At 34.6% G+C, this 20493-nt stretch overlaps 2 protein-coding genes across 3 annotated transcripts; both read right to left on the reverse strand.

Annotated features, from left to right (window-relative positions):
- Nucleotides 1-3738: 3738 nt before the first annotated feature.
- LOC103933754 (sedoheptulose-1,7-bisphosphatase, chloroplastic) lies at nt 3739-6627 on the reverse strand. Its single transcript, XM_009343440.3, has 8 exons — nt 6441-6627; nt 6018-6137; nt 5629-5814; nt 5293-5374; nt 4946-5167; nt 4635-4735; nt 4466-4537; nt 3739-4220 (listed from the first exon to the last, which is right to left on the reverse strand). Exons 1-8 carry the CDS (start codon nt 6558-6560, stop codon nt 3942-3944), a joined length of 1182 nt encoding a protein of 393 aa, XP_009341715.2. The 5' UTR covers nt 6561-6627; the 3' UTR covers nt 3739-3941.
- Nucleotides 6628-7187: 560 nt separating this feature from the next.
- LOC103933753 (nucleolar complex-associated protein 3-like) lies at nt 7188-14416 on the reverse strand. 2 transcript variants are annotated; one of them, XM_018644118.2, is made up of 13 exons: nt 14167-14416; nt 13505-13677; nt 13200-13387; nt 12441-12649; nt 11853-11955; nt 11452-11615; nt 10657-10795; nt 10071-10244; nt 9847-9980; nt 8841-9158; nt 8329-8468; nt 8151-8248; nt 7188-7824 (listed from the first exon to the last, which is right to left on the reverse strand). In XM_018644118.2, exons 1-13 carry the CDS (start codon nt 14331-14333, stop codon nt 7315-7317), a joined length of 2517 nt encoding a protein of 838 aa, XP_018499634.2. In that variant the 5' UTR covers nt 14334-14416; the 3' UTR covers nt 7188-7314. The 2 variants fall into 2 exon arrangements, with proteins under 2 accessions (XP_018499634.2, XP_009341714.2); XM_009343439.3 differs by having other exon boundaries at nt 13200-13390; nt 14167-14415.
- Between the last annotated feature and the right edge of the window lie 6077 nt (nt 14417-20493).

Here is a 20493-nt window from a genome sequence, read left to right on the forward strand (position 1 = left end):
CACCATTCACTTGATTGATTATTGTTAATTAGCTTTCTTAATTCGGAATCAATTTTAACCTTATCTGAAATTAAGCTCAACCATACGAGTGACATGAGTTTTATTGGCCGAAATGTGTGACCAACCAACTTTTCAATACTTTACCAGATCATATATATCCTTAGAAGAGTGTTTGATGGATGTTCTCTATATATGTGTTGTTCAAAATAATATGATCAAGAGATGCAGCATCTAAGTGTGAAATCTGTAAAGAGTATTTACCCAATTTTTTACACACGTTTTGCAGGCCTACTCCGTAATGTATTTAACGATTCGAACTGTTTATTTTGTAAAACATTATTCATAGATAATTCTTACAAAAAATTAGACAAATACAAAATCACCATTAAAACATTCATTTGTAGTGAAGAAAATGGACGAACATGGTTTTACAAAGAAACCTTAAATCCTTAATCCCACATGGTCATATGGTTTAAGATTTGGGTATTTTGATAGACATAATTCTTGAGGAAAGACCTAAAAGATAGACGTTTTGATCGTTGAAATACATTACGAAGTGAACTTTATAAAAATATGTGTCAAAATACATATAAAAGTGAAAAGAATAATATCATTGAGGATTTTCTGCTTATCTGTATTTCTACAAATCTTTATCATTTTAGAATCCAAGATTGCTATACTGAAGTAGAATATTAGAGAATAAGCTCGGATGATTCTATAATATTTACTTTGATGCTAGCTAGTATTCTGTTTTGGAAGCGAGAGTCATATCTTTACCAACTTGGCTGTGCTAATTTGACCTTTGACCCTTACCCCGATTAGTACATTAACCCGATAATTAGGGAAAGTAATTCCTGCCTTTGTGTATAAGAAAGAAGGTCACATATGTAGAGAAACATTATCATACTAGATCATGAACTATAATGTACATTAATCATGTTGATTCTTATTAAAAAAAATAATAAAAAAATATCACAATCGAACAACATAAATTTAATTAATAAAAGAATAAAATGCTAACAAATTTACTGACATGTTAAAAAATTAATAATTAAGATTTTGACATCATCTCTAGCTAAGTTGGAATTATAGATCGGGTACTTAATCAGAGTGGAGTCGGATTGCAGGCCCTCATTAAGGCTTATTGTATGCTAATCCAAAAGGAACAAAACCGTAGCCATTTCCGAGGGAATAATTTAGCTGGAGCATTGGAGGTGGTGGGCCTGGTGGCTCCACGAGGGCTTTACAGCTTAATATATATATATATATATATATATATATATATATATATGTATGTATATGTATGTATGTATGTATGTATGCATGCATGCATGCATAATTAAAGGCATAACCCCATTTTATGCCAGGCTACGTACTTGACTTATGTGGCCAGCCAGCTGCATGAGTTTTACACACACACACACACACACACACACATATATATATATATATATATATATATTATATTGTATATAAAAAAACACAGGTTCGACGTGGACTTCATGATTGGATACAAAGAAATTTGGTGACAGTTGATGAGTGTGTGTGTATATATATGTATATATACATATATATTCTTCTTCAATCTTCAGCACGTCCCTTTAAAAATATATGAACATATATTTCAATATATTTAAAAGAATCATGTTAGATCAAAGATACTACGCGTGACAGTTCGGAAGCACTTGTGAGTTTAATGAAGCCAACACTACTACAATATTAGCTTTAGGTAGCGGATGATGGTGGCGGATATTAAAAAAAATCCTATCGGATAAATTATATCTGACACATCATTTAATTAGTGGCGAATACAAAAATTCTGTCGGTTATATCCAACATAAATTTTGCTATATTTAGTCGCAGCTATAAAAAAAACATTGTCGGTTATATCCGACAGTATTTTTGAATCCTTTTTTTTTTAATATTTTTTATAGATTCTGGCGGTTTTTAAGTTAATGGTGGCTGTTATAACCTATAGAAATTGACTATTTTATTATTTTACTTTCTGGCGGTTATTATTTTAGTATTCTGGCGGTTATAACCGATAGAAATGAAAATTTTATTATTTTAAAATGTTATATTGATTAAAAATAAATAAATAAACACATATTTTAAATATTTTTTTTTTTCACTCATGACCCTAAAGTCTAATGAACCCAATTCTCACGAGCCATAAATTTTCTGAGAGAATAATAACAACAGACTGCAATCTGAAGCTCTATCATTTTTGTAATAAGGATTATGCTCCCTCACAGGCAAGCAACAAGATACAAAGAAATTCAAACAATTTTTTTCAATGTGTCACAAAGCACATTGTTTGGCATATAAACACACATGAACATCTGGTGTACTTTATCATGTCTGATTTTATTATTTTAAAATGTTATATTGATTAAAAATAAATAAAAAAACATGTTTTTAATTTTTTTTTTTTCACTCATGGCCCTGTCAGATATAATTGACACAAACAGAGCAAAATTTTGGACCGCCACCAGAATAATCTCTAACTGTTTTTTTTTTTTTTTTTTACACATGCTATCTCGGAGTATATACAAACATATTTGACAGTTGGATTGTTGAAACTAGTTTCGTAGAATGCATATCCTATCAAATTGATAGATTTAACAAACACTTAAGAGTTAATGTTATACTTCCATTAAGTATAAAATAAGATTTATCCACTAGTGTAAATTGAAAGTAATCTCTAAGTTTTGTTTTGAGAAATGAAAGCATGAGTTGAAACAAATAGGAGTTGGAAATAAAAGGACTCAGCTTCTAAACATCAGGTATCATTTTCTACAGCTTAGGGTTCCTTCTAACGAGGTACGTGCTAGCTTTTTTTTTTTTTTTTCTTTTTTTCTTTTTTTAAAGTAAAAAAAAAAGGGGGGGAGGGGACAACCGGTAACAAGTTACGCTTATTCATCACTTTCGAGGACCGGGAAGACTCACGGAGGCATTTTAGCCTCTTCTTGAACACAAGTCTGACTTCCATACAAGTACGTGCTAGCTTAAATATAAGCGTATGGTATCTAGTTGTTCTGGTTAACTTCTGATATTGCAATTTGATCTTAATAGTCTTGCAAATTGTGCAAAATCCCTACTAATATTGCAAATAACTCTTAATACTTTTACTAAATATACAAAGTAAAATTTTATTCAGACTCGGTTTTTTCCCAACTGGTCTCTCTCCTTCCGGCGGCTCTTCCATGTATTTGTCGGTGTCTATTTCCTACCCGACTATTTTTTTTCCCTGATATTTTCGGTGAGCTATGAACTAATTAAACCACCAAATAAAAGTAGGTACCGGGGTGCTACATATGGAATCAAACCACCATCATATCTCTCTGTTCAATCTCCACTATTTCCAATTTGTAGCATGTTTAGTTTGATGCGCCACGAATCATGATATGGTTGGAAAAACAAAATTATGGATTAGGGCATTGCATATTGGGCCTAAAAGTTGGTTCGAGACCAGTTAAAATAGTCCAACATTTCTGTTATCTTGTTATTTTGCATGAAAAGTACATTTCTTTGTGACCGTTTCCAACTTTTGCAAAGGTCTTTTGGGTGACATTTTTTGTGTCTGCACAAGGTAGAGACAGACAGTTTTGTTTTCGTGCATTCACTCAATGGGTGGTAAATATATCGTCTTAGTTATTAAGAAAAACAGAGTATTGTCAATACATAATTGGGGTAGTAACTCTTTGTATATCTTCTAATTTCTGCAGATAAATCCACTTACTGTAATCCACCTCCATAATTCTCAGAGAGTAATGAGTTCATAGAATGTTTTCAACAATTTTTACTTCTCAATACAAATCCAAACCTTGTGTCTCTAATTTCACAATAACTACTTGAGATATATATAGCTTCATTTTTTCCAACAAAAAAAGAACATAACAAAAAAAAATGTTGAAATAATGAACAATGTAAAAGTTCTACTATGCAGCAGCTCCAACAGGCACTCCCTTGAGCCGGGATGATCCGTACAAAGTTTCTTCAAAGCGGATAATCTCGTTCTTCGATCCATAAGCAACTTGAGTTCGATCGTCAAGGTTAACGACTATTTTATCGAGTACGGACTGATGTCCGTCACTGCTGAACCCTCCAGCATTCTCAACCAACAACCCTAATGGAGCAACCTCAAACAACAGTCTTAGCTTAGCCTTGGTAGTTGGAGATATCACATTAGTGAAGATACCCTTCTCCTTTACAATAATCTGCAGACCAAAATTATGTTTAACATTTTAGATCGATGCAATAGTAGCTTAGTAAGTATAAATTAATAGTAGATGTGTCCAACTCCGAAAAAAATAGTAGATGTGTCATATTGGAGTGATTGTGCTCTCCTATGCACCCAAGTTCAAATCCTCTCTCAATTTAGATTAATGTAAAATAGAATAACGCATGTATGAAGAGAAAATTTTAACTAAACTCAAACATGGCAGTTGATGTAAGTAAAGACCTGGTTAACATCTGGAACCATTCCTCCAGTGTATCTCAACGTGTACTTTTCTTTCAAATAGAAGTCAATCAACTGGTAGATGAAAATTCAAGAAATTGCCCCATCAGTAAAAAAATTTAACAGTCCTCTAAAACAAGTGTAAAATAAAATAAAAGAAATAGGAAATGACCTTGCTGTAGTCAGGGTTGTCAAAGGTAGCTCTCAAGTTTCCAGGAGAGAAGAGCTTTCCTTCACCAATTTCTGTGGTCTCCTTAACATGTTGCCATTTTCCTGACCAATGCATTTATAAAGAAATGAGAAAAATTTAAGGTCCATTTGATAACTATTTCGTTTTAGTTTTTCATCTTTTGTATTATAGGTACAGGAAAAGTATGTGGGAATCCATGCATTAAGTTCAATGTTTATAACAGAAGTGAGCTATCAAATTATTGTTCGAGAACAACTTTACATGGAATTTAATTCTATGATCTGAAAACTAACCTTCATCAAGAAGAAGGAATTCGTGGGTGCCGGGGAAGCCTTTAACAGCAAGAACATATGTCGTTCGAGGCCCATAAATTCCCATGGCTGCAGCAACCTGATCTCTTCCTGTTACCCCAGTTAACTTATCTCCTGGCCACACCCCGAAAATTGTGCCCACTGTGAAGTTCGTGTCGACGATGCTGGATCCATCCAATGGATCAAAAGCAACACTGAATCCACCTGTTTATGTTATGTTTAACTTGTAAGTAACCTTCTCAAACTCTCAGTCATCCCTTTTAAAATATGCAATGTTCAAATATTGTGTGCTCGATATGAATATATGAGTCGAAATAAGAGTAGCAGACCTTCAACTGGGCCTCCCATGTCTTGGAGCTCAGGAACTTCTTCAGAACAAGCATATTTGCAGACATGTGAGTAAGTTAAGGCCTACATGTTCAAACACATAAATCAGATTTTCACAATAGAAGAGAAGCGACTTCTTTTCTACGAATTTCAAATCATCCCATATATCTGTCATTCTGATACCATGTCAAGATTTCAGAGAGAATTGCCTCGATGCAATTATAAGCTTGTAACATCATTCAATATAAGTTGTATTGAATTTCTTCATGTAACTTTCTAATGTGTGACTTGACTTTATATTCTTCAACATTATAATATATACAAAGATTGAGTCTGACCTCAAAAAGAAGCTTATCAGCAACCATATCCACAGCAAGCTGCTCATCTCCAAAAGAATTCACACATGCTGTTCCTCCACAAGATGCTGTCCTCACTTTATATCCAATGGTCCTCAATGCTTCCCCCATTGATATCAACAATGTGATCAATTTCTTATCTGGGGTTGCCTTGGTTAAGAATTCCTCCTACAACCACAAATAAGTTAATTAACAAATAATTCCTCTTAAAGCTCCAATTAAAAAAACCTTTTTGCCTAAACTGGTTGTTAAGCTCTTTTCTCTAAAGCCTCTTTAACTTTTAGGAAATAACAATAACAACTCACAAAGTTTTTTTTTTTTTACTTTTAGGAAATACCAATAACAAATCACAAAGTTCTTTTTTGTCTTACCAAGCTATCACCAATTGCACATTTGGGAACAATTGAAGTGTTCTTTGTCTTCAAAACTTTTAGGGATGACTTTGGCACCGTCCGCAATGATTCCCCAAATAGAGAGCTTGTTCTCAACACCTGCCATGCATACACAAAACAAACCCTTTAGTTAACTTCACTCACTATTTTCATTTGAGCGCCATTTGGGCACATGTCAAAAAACCAAATCTATTAAATAGACGTCATATGCATCTATTTTTTTACAAGACAATATTCTAAAGAGGAATTCAAACTTGGGTGAAAGGCGACAGGTACACTGTCCTAACCAACTAACTTAACCTAGGTCTGGATAGAAGTTACTTGCATTCACATGCCAAAATATGTGCAAGCATTTATGTACGTCTATTATATTAATGGCTGAAAACACCAAACAATTAATACCTTGGAATTGAAGGATGGAGAGATGGAAGCAGGAGAGAAAAGAGAGCTTGAATGCTGAGATGAGACATTATTCCGCACTGGAAAAGCTCCCCTGGCATAGCATGCAACACTGGTCTCCATGTTTGAATATTGAGCTTCGAATCAAGCAAGTCTTTGCTCAAGGGTTCTTCCTTGGGGCTTGGAAACTTGGAATAATGAGTTGGGATTGTGGATATATAACCAGCTAATAGTGTTTTGCCACGTGGCACATGCTAAATTTGGTAAGCTGAGAAAGTGGCTTGGGGTGAGTTAATTAGCATCACTCAAATATCTGTGGCTATGCTATGGTCCCCATGAAGGGATACGGTTGAGACTTGAGACCCCACTTACAAGAAATGTGTTAACTTCATGGGAGCTCCACTCTTCATTTTGTTTGTGTGCTTTACTAGTTGATGGGCATAAGCAAATTTGGAGTTCAACGACTCAATCAATTAAGAGCATTCATTTTTGTACTCGAGGTCTCGAGTTCAACACTATTGATTGTATCAAGGAAAAAGTAGCTTAGACGTCTTCATTAAATCATTGGCGTTAGACAGTGAACGAAGGAATCATTGGAGCATTAATGAACACTAACATTAGTTAAGACCTAGAATTTAGGATAACAAGTTGGTCCTAAATTCACATGTCTATATATTCCAATAACATTTCAACCTTCTATATCATTTTTTAGCAAGAGTAAATGATAAAAAGTGAGATGGATAAACTTTGTTAACAAAAAAGCCGAAATATTAATTAGAATGAGAAGAATATTACACATGATTCCAAAATGGAAAGAACATATAGTGAACAATAAGCTCGTACATTTGCCTGAATACAAAATTTTCAGACCACAACGTCACTTGACAGTTAACGAAGTTTTCCTTATCTTGGTTTTCGGCTTTTTAGCCTTCTTCTGCTGCTTATACTCTTCATATATCTGTATGGATGATGTGGTACTATCTAGCTTAGCCCTCAAACTCTGATTCTCCTTAATGTCACGAAGAAGCGTAAAATGAGCAGAAAGTTTCTGTCTCACATCATCTTCATCAATTGGACTTGTATCTGCAGACGGTTCTATCCCAGCTAATAATGAAGACCCACTTCCTCTTTTTCTCTTGTTAGTTGATTTTTTGATGTCATTTGGTGGGTTGAAAGACTCTTGCCTCTCCAAGGAATAATCCATGAAAGCTTGTTGAGGAGAAATGGTAGAGAGATAAACCTGGTTATGAGCAGTGTTCATGGTTGATATACTGGAAGCCATATTTGAGATAGCTGGATGATAATGCTGGGCGAGAAGATTGAGTTCCCAAAGAACTGAAGCAAGAGCGCCACTTAAGTTGGGGTCTGAAGCATCTGGGTGATATTTCTGTGCATTGGGAGGGAGAGAGGAAGAGAGAGCAGAAGAGTTGGATCAATCAATATAACGAGATTATTCGCGTAATAATTCCAAATGTACCAAACCAGAAGCACATATAATAAAAAATCATTTATAAATAAAAGGAAACCACTATACAAATCACTTTAATGAAGATTGCTTTTTGAATTAAACACTTTAATGATAGTTTGTGCCTCTTTACCGTGGATCAGAATTTAGATAAAAGCTATGTTGAATAACAGACAAATCTTGGCTGCAATTTATTAAATATCATGAAGCATGATTAACGGACAAACAAGAGTAGCATGAGAGCTTACTGCGACGGAACCGGACACTGAGCCACCTCCAGCATCATTTTCTAACAGATTCCGGCACTTGACATTCTTCAGAAGAAGATGTTTTAAAGTAACCAAAGCTGCAAAAGATCAGAAGGGAACATGGATAAGCAATCCATGACAAGGCATTGATTAGCTTCATTGCTTAACAATAACATACCAGCCATGGACTCAGCAGATCCCGAACATAATGAGAATGTAGCCAAACGCTTTACAAATGCAGCAGCCTTCTGCATGTCATGTTGTCTATCATCACACAGCATCATCTTCAAAGCTTCAGCTAATACTTCGCCCTGATCTCTGTTTCCATAAATACAAACAGTAGAAAAAATGTTTAGCTAAGTCATTACAATGATCATCAAACATAAACCACACAGAAACCCAGAAAAAGATGTGTGTGTGTGTGTGCCTGAGAGAGAGAGAGAGAGAGAGAGAGAGAGAGTGTAAATTTGACCTCGAAAGCATGCACTTATACTAAGGTGAAAAATCAATAAACCATCACGGGAAACAAGCTTATCACAACAAATATTTCAGTAGAAAGATGCAAACTTAGTTTCATAACTCCAGCATAAATGGGTCTAGGAATCTGGGGATGTTTATCTACTTCATCTAAAATGTGGTAGAGAAATGTTTTACCATAGCAAATTTTGGGATTTTAAGTTTGGTACATACCTTCCAGGCCTATATTCAAGTATAATATTGTAAAGCTGGACAAAGAAGTCCTGAAGATCAACATTTAAGGCATCAAGATTGCTCCTCATCACTTTAAATGCAACAATGCAGCAGCGGAGGCGTTCAGATACAGTCAAGCATTTTAATGTATTCTCAGAATCACTACCAGCAGAAGCTAGCTTTTTCAGATAGTTTATAAGATCCCCCATGAAATCCAAGTCAATTAGATGCGAGAACTTTCCTAGTCCTTTCAGACACGGAGCAAGTAAAGGATGGGGCTCAGGTGTACTCGTAGATGAACCAGCATTTGCTTCAGATCTGAGTGGATAAAAACAGGACATTGATCAATTCATTTGAAATCCTAAATATTGAGGAAGTAAAAATATCATCAACTACCCAAAAGCAAATTATAAATGCTTGCCACTTTCATATTAATGAGAGACTCAAAAACTGAATACATCTCCAATTTCAAATATCACTCTCAAAGCAACCATTACGGCTTGTGAATATCTAGTTCGTCAAAGTAAAGCACATGCATTCAGCGTATTCATAAAGAAGCTCATTCATGCCGTCTACAAATTAACATAGAAGAACATTCATGTTTACCAAAAGGTAGAAAAATTATGATACACGAATACGATCAACAATAACTAGATTACTTTAACAATAAATAGCTTCAAAATAACAGCACTATTAATGACAAGCAGAGGAGATGTATCTTATGAAGGACAGAATCAGATACCAAGCTCCTTTATGGGCTTGGCTAAACACTTAAGGCATATACATTTCAAAATCATCTACATTGGCTGGGACTTTTGTGTTGAATGCAACTTATTTCTTGTCAAGGAAATGCTGTCAGTTATGCTATGATATGTATATGAGTACATAGGTTCCATACATTATGAGCAATCTGCTATTTCTTGCTCTAGTTTGTTTTTTAAGCTAAATTAATCTCATAGGATATTTCATATTGAAAGTTATTAGAAAATCATGATGCGTAACAAACCTGGCAGCTGATTGCGTTGTATGTTTCAATATACGAAAATATATTTCAAATACAGCAGAAAGTGTCTCTGTCTGCATTCCCCTCCGCTCCATAACATCTGGGGCAAAAGCAACAGCCTTGTAATCGGCAACAACCTATGTATACATTACAAACGTCAACATGTTGAGGAGCAAAAACACTGAAACAAGCACAAAATCAAGAAGTCAATGGAACAAATAAAACACCTCCTCTCTTGTCTTCGCCAATAATTCTTGCCTACTCCGTTTCTTTTCATTTTCCTTCTGTTGACGAGCCTCCTCATAATGCTTCTTTTTCTTACTTTTCTTGCTTTGTGGTTTAAATTTCTCATCTCTTGCAGCCCTCCCAAGATCCTCATCAAATGACAGAGACAACAAAACCTGCACAAGTATTCAAAACAATAAGCATGGAAATTGACAACATGCATCATGTAAAGAAAAATTACCAATAAGCATGGAAAGGCCCTCTACATTTGCTAACGTAAAAAAGTAAAGCTCCGTTAAACAAAAATAAATAAATAAATCTGCCATCTAGTTGTCTGAACATGGAGTCCAAGAGTAGATGACAGCCATAACAATGGAACTAACACTCATATCTTAAATCCATACAATCACAAATTCATAAACATCTTTATGGCTAAGTTCAAGGTTATTGTTATGAAACTACAGCATTGATCATATTTCTCTTTAGGAAAGGCAAAACAATCCAGAATTGAGTCAATCAGGAGTCAATCAGCCAAAAAAATTCGAATAAACAGAAACATAATTAACAATTAGAAAAGTTATCGCATGCCTCCAATGAATCAGGGTGCATTTGGCAATTCTGAGCTTTCACATGATTTGCAATTAGTCGAACAGCCTCCACAGTAGCTTCGCCATTATGTTTTCCCTCATTTGTAAAAAGTGACTCTACGGTTGAACAACATAGTTTCCTGTTATCAAGTAGTCCACGATTAGATGGATGAAAGAGTGAAAAAGAAATTTGGGTATGATTGTTGACACACTTTTCATGTGAGTAAATAAGCGACATGCATCGACCCAGACATGAGCAACATGTGTAGACTGGAATCAGCGACGAGGTATTCTCTCAACTTCATTATGAAAACTACAACACATCCATACATCTGAATCTTTTCTATGCCTACATATGTATATTTTTGCATTCAAATGTATCTTTCCATGAGAACCACACCATGGTCATTAATATAATTATGAAATAAGAATCATATCTTTATATACATTGACAAAACTGATTAATACCCTTTACAATTTTAAACTCTTATTACTAAGTGAATGAAGGTGTTTCAACATCCATGGTCTTGTCACAAGTCCTTAACCGCAAGCTTACAAACCTTTATGGTTTTTTCAAATAAAAGTAAAATTGAAAATCTAAAACAAAGAACTCAAGACCTTTTCTTAATCCTAAAGTATAATAAATGCTTCTGATGCTCAATTCTAGAGCTCATAAATGGATTCCAACTTTAAGACACTCATTTTCCAAATTCTTCTGTCAACCATCAAAGGCACCTTGTAAGTTTAATTACACAAAGGACAAATTAGGGCTTAAAGAGTAAAGATAGAGCAAAACCTTACAACATCATCTGGGGAGCCTATGTTTCTGATTACAACACCTAACAAGCTCTCCCGGAAGTTGAAGTGGGGTGCTGCCTCAAGCAATGTACAGATACAGCGAAATGCAACATGTTGAAAAGAGGGCTGTTTTTCTAATGCTGCCAACTTCTGCAGGTATGCCTGAGAATGTGCATTAAAGGAGAAGAAAAATAACATGATTCATAAGTATAACTTGTTTAGTTGCTACCATACACTATCACAGAATATTGAACCAGTACACTTAGGTGTACAATCAGGTTTCACTAGCTTAAACAAAGGCGTAGCATATCCACTAGAAAAACAGAATTAAGAAACAGAAATCATAACAACACTCAAATGCTAATTTGCCATCAGGACTCCATAGAAAATATTGCCAACCTTGTACACAGATAGCAGTGTTGATTCATACAGCCGCATTTTCTTAACATCCTTTGAAACCTTCATTTCCAGCTCCTTCTCAGTAGGAAGCCTAATCCGGTATCTGCAATACATGAAAAAAAAAAAAATAAATAAATAAATAAAGTTCAAATCCAAAATTGGAATGCAGATAGAAAAGATGTTGATCATGAGTAAAACAAGCACAATAGTTTGCAACCCCAGTTTCATGCTTCAACACAAACACGGCGTGTCCAAAAATAACACCCAGACATATAGTACAAGTATGTATTTTTAATTTTAAATATTAGGACAAATTAATGTATATTCAATAAAACAATATTCTTCCGGTGAAGAAAAATATGAAAAGAACAGAAAACAATAAAAACCAACATAGTAAACAAAAACATCAACCCTATATAAGTTTCTCAAGAGAAATCAATAAAATAACAGTTGCTTTTCTCTGAAGGCAGTTTCCCCCAAGGACAAGGGAGTGTTAGAAATTGATCGGCAACAACTTTTATGCAAAGCAACATTTCAACAACTCATACAAGATCAAATGTACATCATTCAACAGAACAGTGGTCCTACCCAGGAATAATGTCTTTAAACACAGCCAACAAAGATAGGAGTCCAAGTTTGACTATTGCATGATTATTATCCTTACACATTTGTAACACCTCCTTCAAAGATTTTATATTAGACTCTGGATCAGAAAGCAGCGCCATTCCCAGCTCTGCAAGTTTATTCTTCTTACTTTCAAATGCTTCTTCAGCTGTAAGATCTTGTTTAACCTCAGCCTGAACGAAGAAGAAAGGTTACTTTACATGAAACACACAAAAGAAGCTGAAGAGAATTAAGTTATATCCTCCATACCACATTATCAGATGGACCTTATATTCAAAATAAGCAGATATAATTAATAAACAAATAACTTCATTCACTATTACCAACTCTAGTCCTTTGAGGCTGACAATACACAACTCGTAACTTCTTTCTTTCATGCCTTATTATTTATTCATTGAATGAAACTTGAAATTTGAATGCATATTTGATGAGCATGTAGAAATCTATATAGAAATTGGTAAATGGACAACCCCGGTAGATGTACATCATTACTTTGTCACACGCGATTATCTTGATTAATGTCACATATTGTAACATAAACTTACAGAGCATCACCATTTCTTGGGATGTATTGGATTATTTCCCCTTTTCTTTTGAAATATAAGTTCTACTATTTCAGGTTATTCATTGAACAACGTATTATCAAGACAGTTGATGCTATATATCTATCCTTAAAAATATCTGGAACATAATAGAAGAATAGCTAGTCCAATCAGATGATACCAGCACTGCTTCTTGCAGAGTTTGTTCGACTTCAGGTTCAGCATCCTTCCCTTGTTTTTTCGCCTCTTTCTTACTTTTCTTGAGCTTTGCCCGCCTTTCAGCCTTTGTCAACTTAACTATGCCTTTATCTGCGGCGCCACTGGTTTCCTCTTCAGTGGGATCATTCTCGGATAATTTTGGTGTCTTTGCTGCTGCACCACGAATTTGAACAAATCACACTCAGTATACATCCAAACACCATTCAAAGACAACTGCCCCACTTCACATTTTTCCGAACTAGAAAAAAGAAAATACTAATAACGAACCTGTTCGATAGTAGAGTTGTCCATCTAAGGTTTTAACAGGAAGGGCATCTACACGATCAACTTGAAGCTCAGTATCCTCCTCTTTTTCTTTCTGCAAGGATTTCCTTTTTAAGCGCTTTTCATAAAAAGCTTCCAAAGCATCCTCCTTCACATCGGCAACCCGGGTAACATGCCTTTGTACAAACACAAACGTCAATCAGATGTTATAACGAACGCAAAATTAGAAATCAAGATAGAAGAATCAACAGAATGTAACCACAAAACGCCTTCACTGCCAAGTATGAAAAGATTGACATAACTTGCAAGTTGCAACTAAAAAACAAAGTCCTTTTCTCAATCATTCCAGTTTTAAGTTAAAACCCATTTTTGAATCGAAATATGCTACAATTGTAAAGCTCCACTTCGCAGAACCAATAAAAAAAAAACCCAATTCAAGTGGTTATTTACCAATTCAAAACTTAGTAACAGAACCAACATTATCATTCACATAACCAAATTAACAACGAAAAGAACACCTCTGTTGCTACGAACAAAAATGAAACTAAAATTTTCAAAATATAGACCCATTCAATGAAATTTCATATAATATACCATCATAAATGTATATATAAAGAAAAGTAATCGAAGGAAATTAACCAGTTAATAAGATAAAAGGAACGAACTTGGTAATGGATTGGGTGTCCAAGGTGGAGAGGAAGCCAGCGTATTCTTTGTTCTTGTCGACGAAGTCCTTGTCCTCGTCGGAGATTTCAATTTCGTCCTCTGAGACCTCCGGTGGGAGATCAGGAGGTAGAATGATTTTCTGCTTTTGCTTCCTCTTCGCCCCCATTCTGTACCTAAAACCCTAACTGCCCGCTTCCTGGTCGATGATTTTGGGGATTAGGGTTTTGTGTTTATCAGTAGGGTTTTAGACAGTCTCAGAGATAGAGAAGGTGAAGATGAAATCTCAACTGGCTAAACTGTGGGCCTAATTTTGGTACTTGTCAGCCCATTTCCTAGCTTGAGCCCACTAAAAAGGGCCCATTGGAATTTTAGTACATTTGAAGATATGGGCTTTTAGGTTGTAGAGTATGTGATATGGCCAAATTTTTGGTGGTCATCTGTAGGGTGGGCGCAGGTCGAGCTAGGTTCATTTTTGGTATGATGGATTCTGACTCAACTTGTTTTTTGTAATCGAGTCCCAGTTGGTCTGACTTTATGTATTTTTGTAAATGGAACCAGTTCATTAGATTTGTTTGATACGGTCTTGTTACTATAGTCGAACAGATCTGTTTTCAATCATACGTGGAAAGAGAATCTTTTCGGATCTCTTCCACCAAGGCTACCGGATAAAGTGATTCGGGCCTTTCAAATTTCATCCAACGGTCTAAAATTATTATAGCTTTTAAGGGATCAAAACAGGTGGGTCGTTCGATGAAATTAGCATAAAAAAAAACAACAATATAAAAATGAGACTAGAGAAATTAGCAATATAATGGATCAGTGATCATGATATTTGATAGCAAAGTAGGGATCTAAATATTTAATGATAGTGATACTAACACTATTAAATACAAATATTTTGAAAGGAAAAGGAAAATTGAATTTCGATGGTAGCAGTAGCAGGCTACGGATCATGATATTCCCAAAACCCCCAGTGGAAGCATTGTTATGGGAAAACTTAGTTTTAGTCCTTGCTAATCTGAACAGTTTGCTTAGTGCTTATCCTCAAAAGATTTGGGCCCGATTACCCGCATATAAGAAATATGGACTCGGTTTTACACAAGATGGAGCTAACTCGAACCGTATTGAAAATTAAAACGAAGAACTGGATAGTTTTGCATTGGACAGGGTAATGTGAGATATAAAGAGATGATAAAAATTAATGCTGAGTAGAATTTTTTGTCATAATGACCGTTTAATCTAGTTAACTTTGTATTCATTTAATTTAGAAGAGATTTTGAGCTCAAGTAAAATGAACGAGGTTTGCTGCATTTAAAAAAAAAGTAATAAAGGTTGCTAAATTTCCTTTTGACTAAACAAAATGAGAATTTTTTTTTTTAAAGGGTTTTTATTACAAATGATTATTGAGATTGATCAAACTCATTATTTTAGTCCCTTACTTTCAAAATCAATCAACGTCATCCTTGACATTCACCACCCCACATTAATTTGGTCCTTATATTAAGATTCCGTCAACTATTTTGTTAGTTTGTATGTAGAACTCATGAATCAAAGAAATGGTGACACGTGGATTACACAAAATAAGGGTTTTTATCGCAAATGATCCCTGACATTGATCCAGCTCCTCATTTTAGTCCCTGAGTTTCAAAATTTGATAAATTTGGTTCCTGACTTTCATTACCACACATCAATTTAGTCATTCCGTTAAAATTTCATCAATATTTTTCGTTTATGTGCTGATGTGGTCCAACTAGTCCAATCATATGGCTTCACGTGAATTAACTATAAGAAACCTTTTTCTTTTTTTTAAGAGTGAACCAACAGACGAGTATTCCGCGTTGACATTTTCTCGCATCCCACAACCCCAATTGGAAAAAAAAAAAAAAATTCAATCTAAATTTGATAAAATCGAATCCAAATTCAATTCAAGTTTGATAAGATTATAACAAACTAGAGAGATTGAGGAGTGAGTTCAGAAGGCCAAGTACTTTAGTAGTGTCATGGTGTCTTCCCTTTCTTTTTGAGCATACCATGATGTAGACGACGATGATTTTTTTTTTCTTTTAGTTTTGGTCTTTAGTTTTTTATTTTACTCTTAGTTTTAAATTTCTAAAAAAATATTAAAAAAAAAAAAGCTTCTTGTAACTAATCCACGTGGCGCCATATGATTGGATTAGTGGGATAAAAAATATAGACGATACTTTAACGAAAGGATTAAATTAACATGCGGTATTGAAAGTTAGGGACCAAATTTATTGATTTTTGAAACTCACAGACCAAAATGAAGAGTTGGATTAATGTCAGGGACCATTTGCGATAAAAATCTTTATTTTGTGTAATCCACGTGTCATTATTTCATTAGATTCGTGGGTCCCACATACAAACCTACATAATAGTCGAAATGACCAAATTGATATGCGACAGTGAATGTCATGAATGACATTGATTGATTTTGAAAGTGAGGGACCAAAATAATAAGTTTGATCAATCTCATGGACCATTTGTGATAGAAATCCTTTAAAAATGAACCAGCTAATGACAAAATCATGACAATCTACTATTTCTTGGGCAGGAATGATTCAGAGACCCTATCTTTTTTCATTTTGGTGTGTCACTATCAAACTAGTTTTTTATTATTATTTGACTAAAGATATGAGGTTTATTATATATAGACACAACACAAGGAGTGAAGAACTCCAAAGAAGATTTTGTTTAAACCGTTTAACAAATATTATTCATGAGATTTGAATTTAAGACGTAATGTTGAAAAGTAAGCTCCCATGTTGTTTGCAATTTCCAAGTAACAAAAGTTTTCATCACTGCAACTAGGTACTTAACCTTTGACTTGTCCATTTCGTTGGCGCGCGCACCCACACGTGCATTTTCTCGAACAAAAAGTGTGTTTAAACACCACCACATATTGACATGAAAGAAGAAGGCTTTGGGTTGTGTTGTCTGTTGTGGTCCATTTCTTCATTCATTCAGATTTAATGTTGTGTTTTGACCTTTCAACTCCTGCCCTCCCTCTTTTATAGATTGTAACCATAAATTCCAAATCTCATTAATGTGGAAGGTTTTTTTGGTTGAACTAATTCAATAATGTTGATGCTGACACACTAAAACTATATTCAATTCTTCATGAATAGTTCTTTGTTCATGCAACCGGATCTAGTCAGTCGGATTAGAATCGAAGATATTGAACTCGAGTTTGTGAGAAACTCTCGCCGCCACCCTAGCTCTTTAATTTAAGCCCTTGTATTTTCGTTTTTGTTGATGTTGTTAATTTCTGATGTGAATTCGGCCGGTCGTCTCCTTCATTTTTCAACGATCATAAAGTTCTCGGATCTTTTTTGTTACCTTTTGTCCCCTGATCAAAATACGTAAAGCCCCTTCTTTTTCTTTTTTTTTTGGGGGGGGGGGGGGGGGGGGGGCAGATCCGGAAGCCTGTTTGAAGTGCTCCCCATGGCTAATTATTGTCGGATAGGGTCCAAAAGCCTGTTTGAAGTGGAAAGTTTCTCCCTTAACAGGGGTGTCGTAAGACGCCTTTCTACCCATCCGCCCAAGTAAGATAGTTCAATCAGTTCGGAAGCCTGTTTGAAGTGCTCCCTATGCCAATTCTTTAAGGTATGATTTGATGATAACTTATTAACTTTTTGATGTGTCCGCGCTCGCGTGCGAATACTTGAATTTCTATGTGGGGAGAAAAAGAAAAAAAATACTCATCTTTTCCCATTTGCAAATAATATATAAAATCAACAATCAGAATTGTTCAATTTATTAATCTTCATTTGAAGATCAATCTTATAAAAATTGTTCAAATTCGAAAGTATTCAATCATCCAAATGTTTCAAATAAGTGGATGGTACTTACACCATCGATTTGTTCCATACAGTTGAATGATTAAATGATTTTTCGATTGAAATAATTTTTTGTATGGTGATATTCAAATGAAAATTAATAAATTTGAAATGTTCCGATTATAAAATTTGTTTGGTAAAAATACATTACTCATAAGGGGGAATGAGTTTATCTCTTAAGAGCAGTTCCACCCTTAACACAAATGTGCCAGCACCCAGGCAAGCCAAATTACACTAGTTTAAGAGTTGGATTACTATTATAGTTTTACTTTTCTCATTTATAACCTCAACAAGTTGAATATCAAAATACGCAACAAACTAACTGAATATAAATAATAATAAAAACTTTATTAAACAAAGAAATAGGAAATTGCCAAGAAGGTTACATGAACCGTAAGGACTACTGTGACATCCCACATCGCCCAGGGGTGATCCTTATATGTATATCCCATCCCTACCTAGCAAGAGGCCTTTTGGGAGCTCACTGGCTTCGGGTTCCGTAGGAACTCCGAAGTTAAGCGAGTAGTGCGCGAGAGCATTCCCAGGATGGGTGACCCATTGGGAAGTTCTCGTGTGAGTTCCCAGAAACAAAACCGTGAGGGCGTGGTCGGGGCCCAAAGCGGACAATATCGTGCTACGGTGGTGGAGCGGGCCCGGGGAAGTGGTGCGCCCCGGGCCGGGATGTGACAACTACATTGCGATATTCTCAACTAAATAACATGTATGCTATTTATAATAAACTAAACCTAACCCTAAAATATAAAAATAAAAAAAAATCAAAAATCAAAACTCTAATACTAACGAACTAAGCCCAAAAAACCAAACAGTAAGTAATCCTAAATAATAATATTTTTCAACACAACATGCATTATCGTGGTTATGTATTTGCTCTTCCCCTTCCTCCAACTAGAAGGGGTTTCTCAATTATCAAATATTACGCATGCCTTGTTATCAGATTTAATATGACGCACGCATTCAAACTTACAATTCTACTCTACAATAGTTTAGATAAACAATCTACCAACAACATTTTTAACAATCTAAAAATATAAGAACATCTTTAAAGGAGATCTCAAATTTTAAATATACTTAAACTTAAAATTTATGTGGCAGTTTCATCTTTGTTTTTTAATTTTATTCTCCACCGAATATGTTAAATTAAACTATTATTTATTACATATTTACTTTTCATAATTGTAATAAGTATTTTTAGAACAAAAAAATAATAAGAAAAATTATTTATTAATCACTACAAATAGATTTGAAGTTGTTGTCAATCTACATCATACCACATAGGAATTTACATTTCTATTGGAATACACTAGTGTTGTATTTTTTGACTGTTATTGCTGATGTCAACTTTTTGACTTTTCCTTTAGAGACGCTCTAATACATTTGGAAAAAAAAGAATTCCTTCTTAATGAAAGAAAAAAGTCCTATTGTTTGAATAATTTTTTTGCTTATGATCTTTCAATGATGATAAAGATAATAAACAGTTCATGTTACAATGTTCGTACGGTGAAAATACATGAGACAAGTAGGTTCCCATGAAAGAACACAAGCATTATAATTCTAAAAAAGATACAAACTACGTGAGGGTTATTTGGCGGTTTATATTAAGTGAACGATATTGTTGTTGTATCCAACTTTTAGGATATATTTCTTAATGCATTTCCACTTATATTATGACACATATTGTATCATCTTATGTTCCGAGTACACTGAAAAATTTCTCATCCTCAAAGAGAACTAGGATTAGTTGGTTGGGTTAGGTACAACTAGCTATATATATCACTCAAAGTTGAAATGCACTCACGACAATATAAGGATTCACATGAATCCCAAATGACTCCCACTTATTATAAATAGTCAATATATTTATGTAATCCTACCAACAAAATGTATTTGTATGGAAGATGTTTCAATTTTAACCTAGCCGGACCATATTCGAATTTTTGCACCTAAATTTGAATCACTTTTGCTATCACGTTGGGCCATAATTTAATTTCTTCCCATAAGAAAGATGGGCTAGGGTTTCAAGTTTCAACCCAACAAAAAGGAGAAATTTTTCAATGTGCTGAGAATACGACTCAAAATACCAAGTGTTATAGTACAAGTGGTTGAAAAAAAAAAATTTAAGTTTCCAACCAATTGTATTATTACACTTAATGTACGATACTCGACGATGTTTCTGGCACACTGTTTTCTCCACAAAAAGAACTAGTTATCTGGATGTGAAGTACATATCTCAAATGGTTGCATCCATGTGTGTAATATGTGTATATTATACTATATATAATGCCAATAAGTGTGATAATAACTTTGGAATTATCCATGCAAAACATGTCGCATGAGAAAATGAATAAATAAAATAATTAAAATAAATTGTGACAAGAAGGTTGGTAGGCAAAACTTGAAGGAGTGTGACGAAATTAAATTCTCATTGAATGTCCGTTAGGTATATTAATG

The sequence above is a fragment of a genome, unplaced genomic scaffold (genome assembly GCF_019419815.1).
Source record: "Pyrus x bretschneideri cultivar Hongxiangsu unplaced genomic scaffold, Pyrus_bretschneideri_v1 Contig7, whole genome shotgun sequence".
Classification (NCBI taxonomy): Eukaryota; Viridiplantae; Streptophyta; class Magnoliopsida; order Rosales; family Rosaceae; genus Pyrus; species Pyrus x bretschneideri.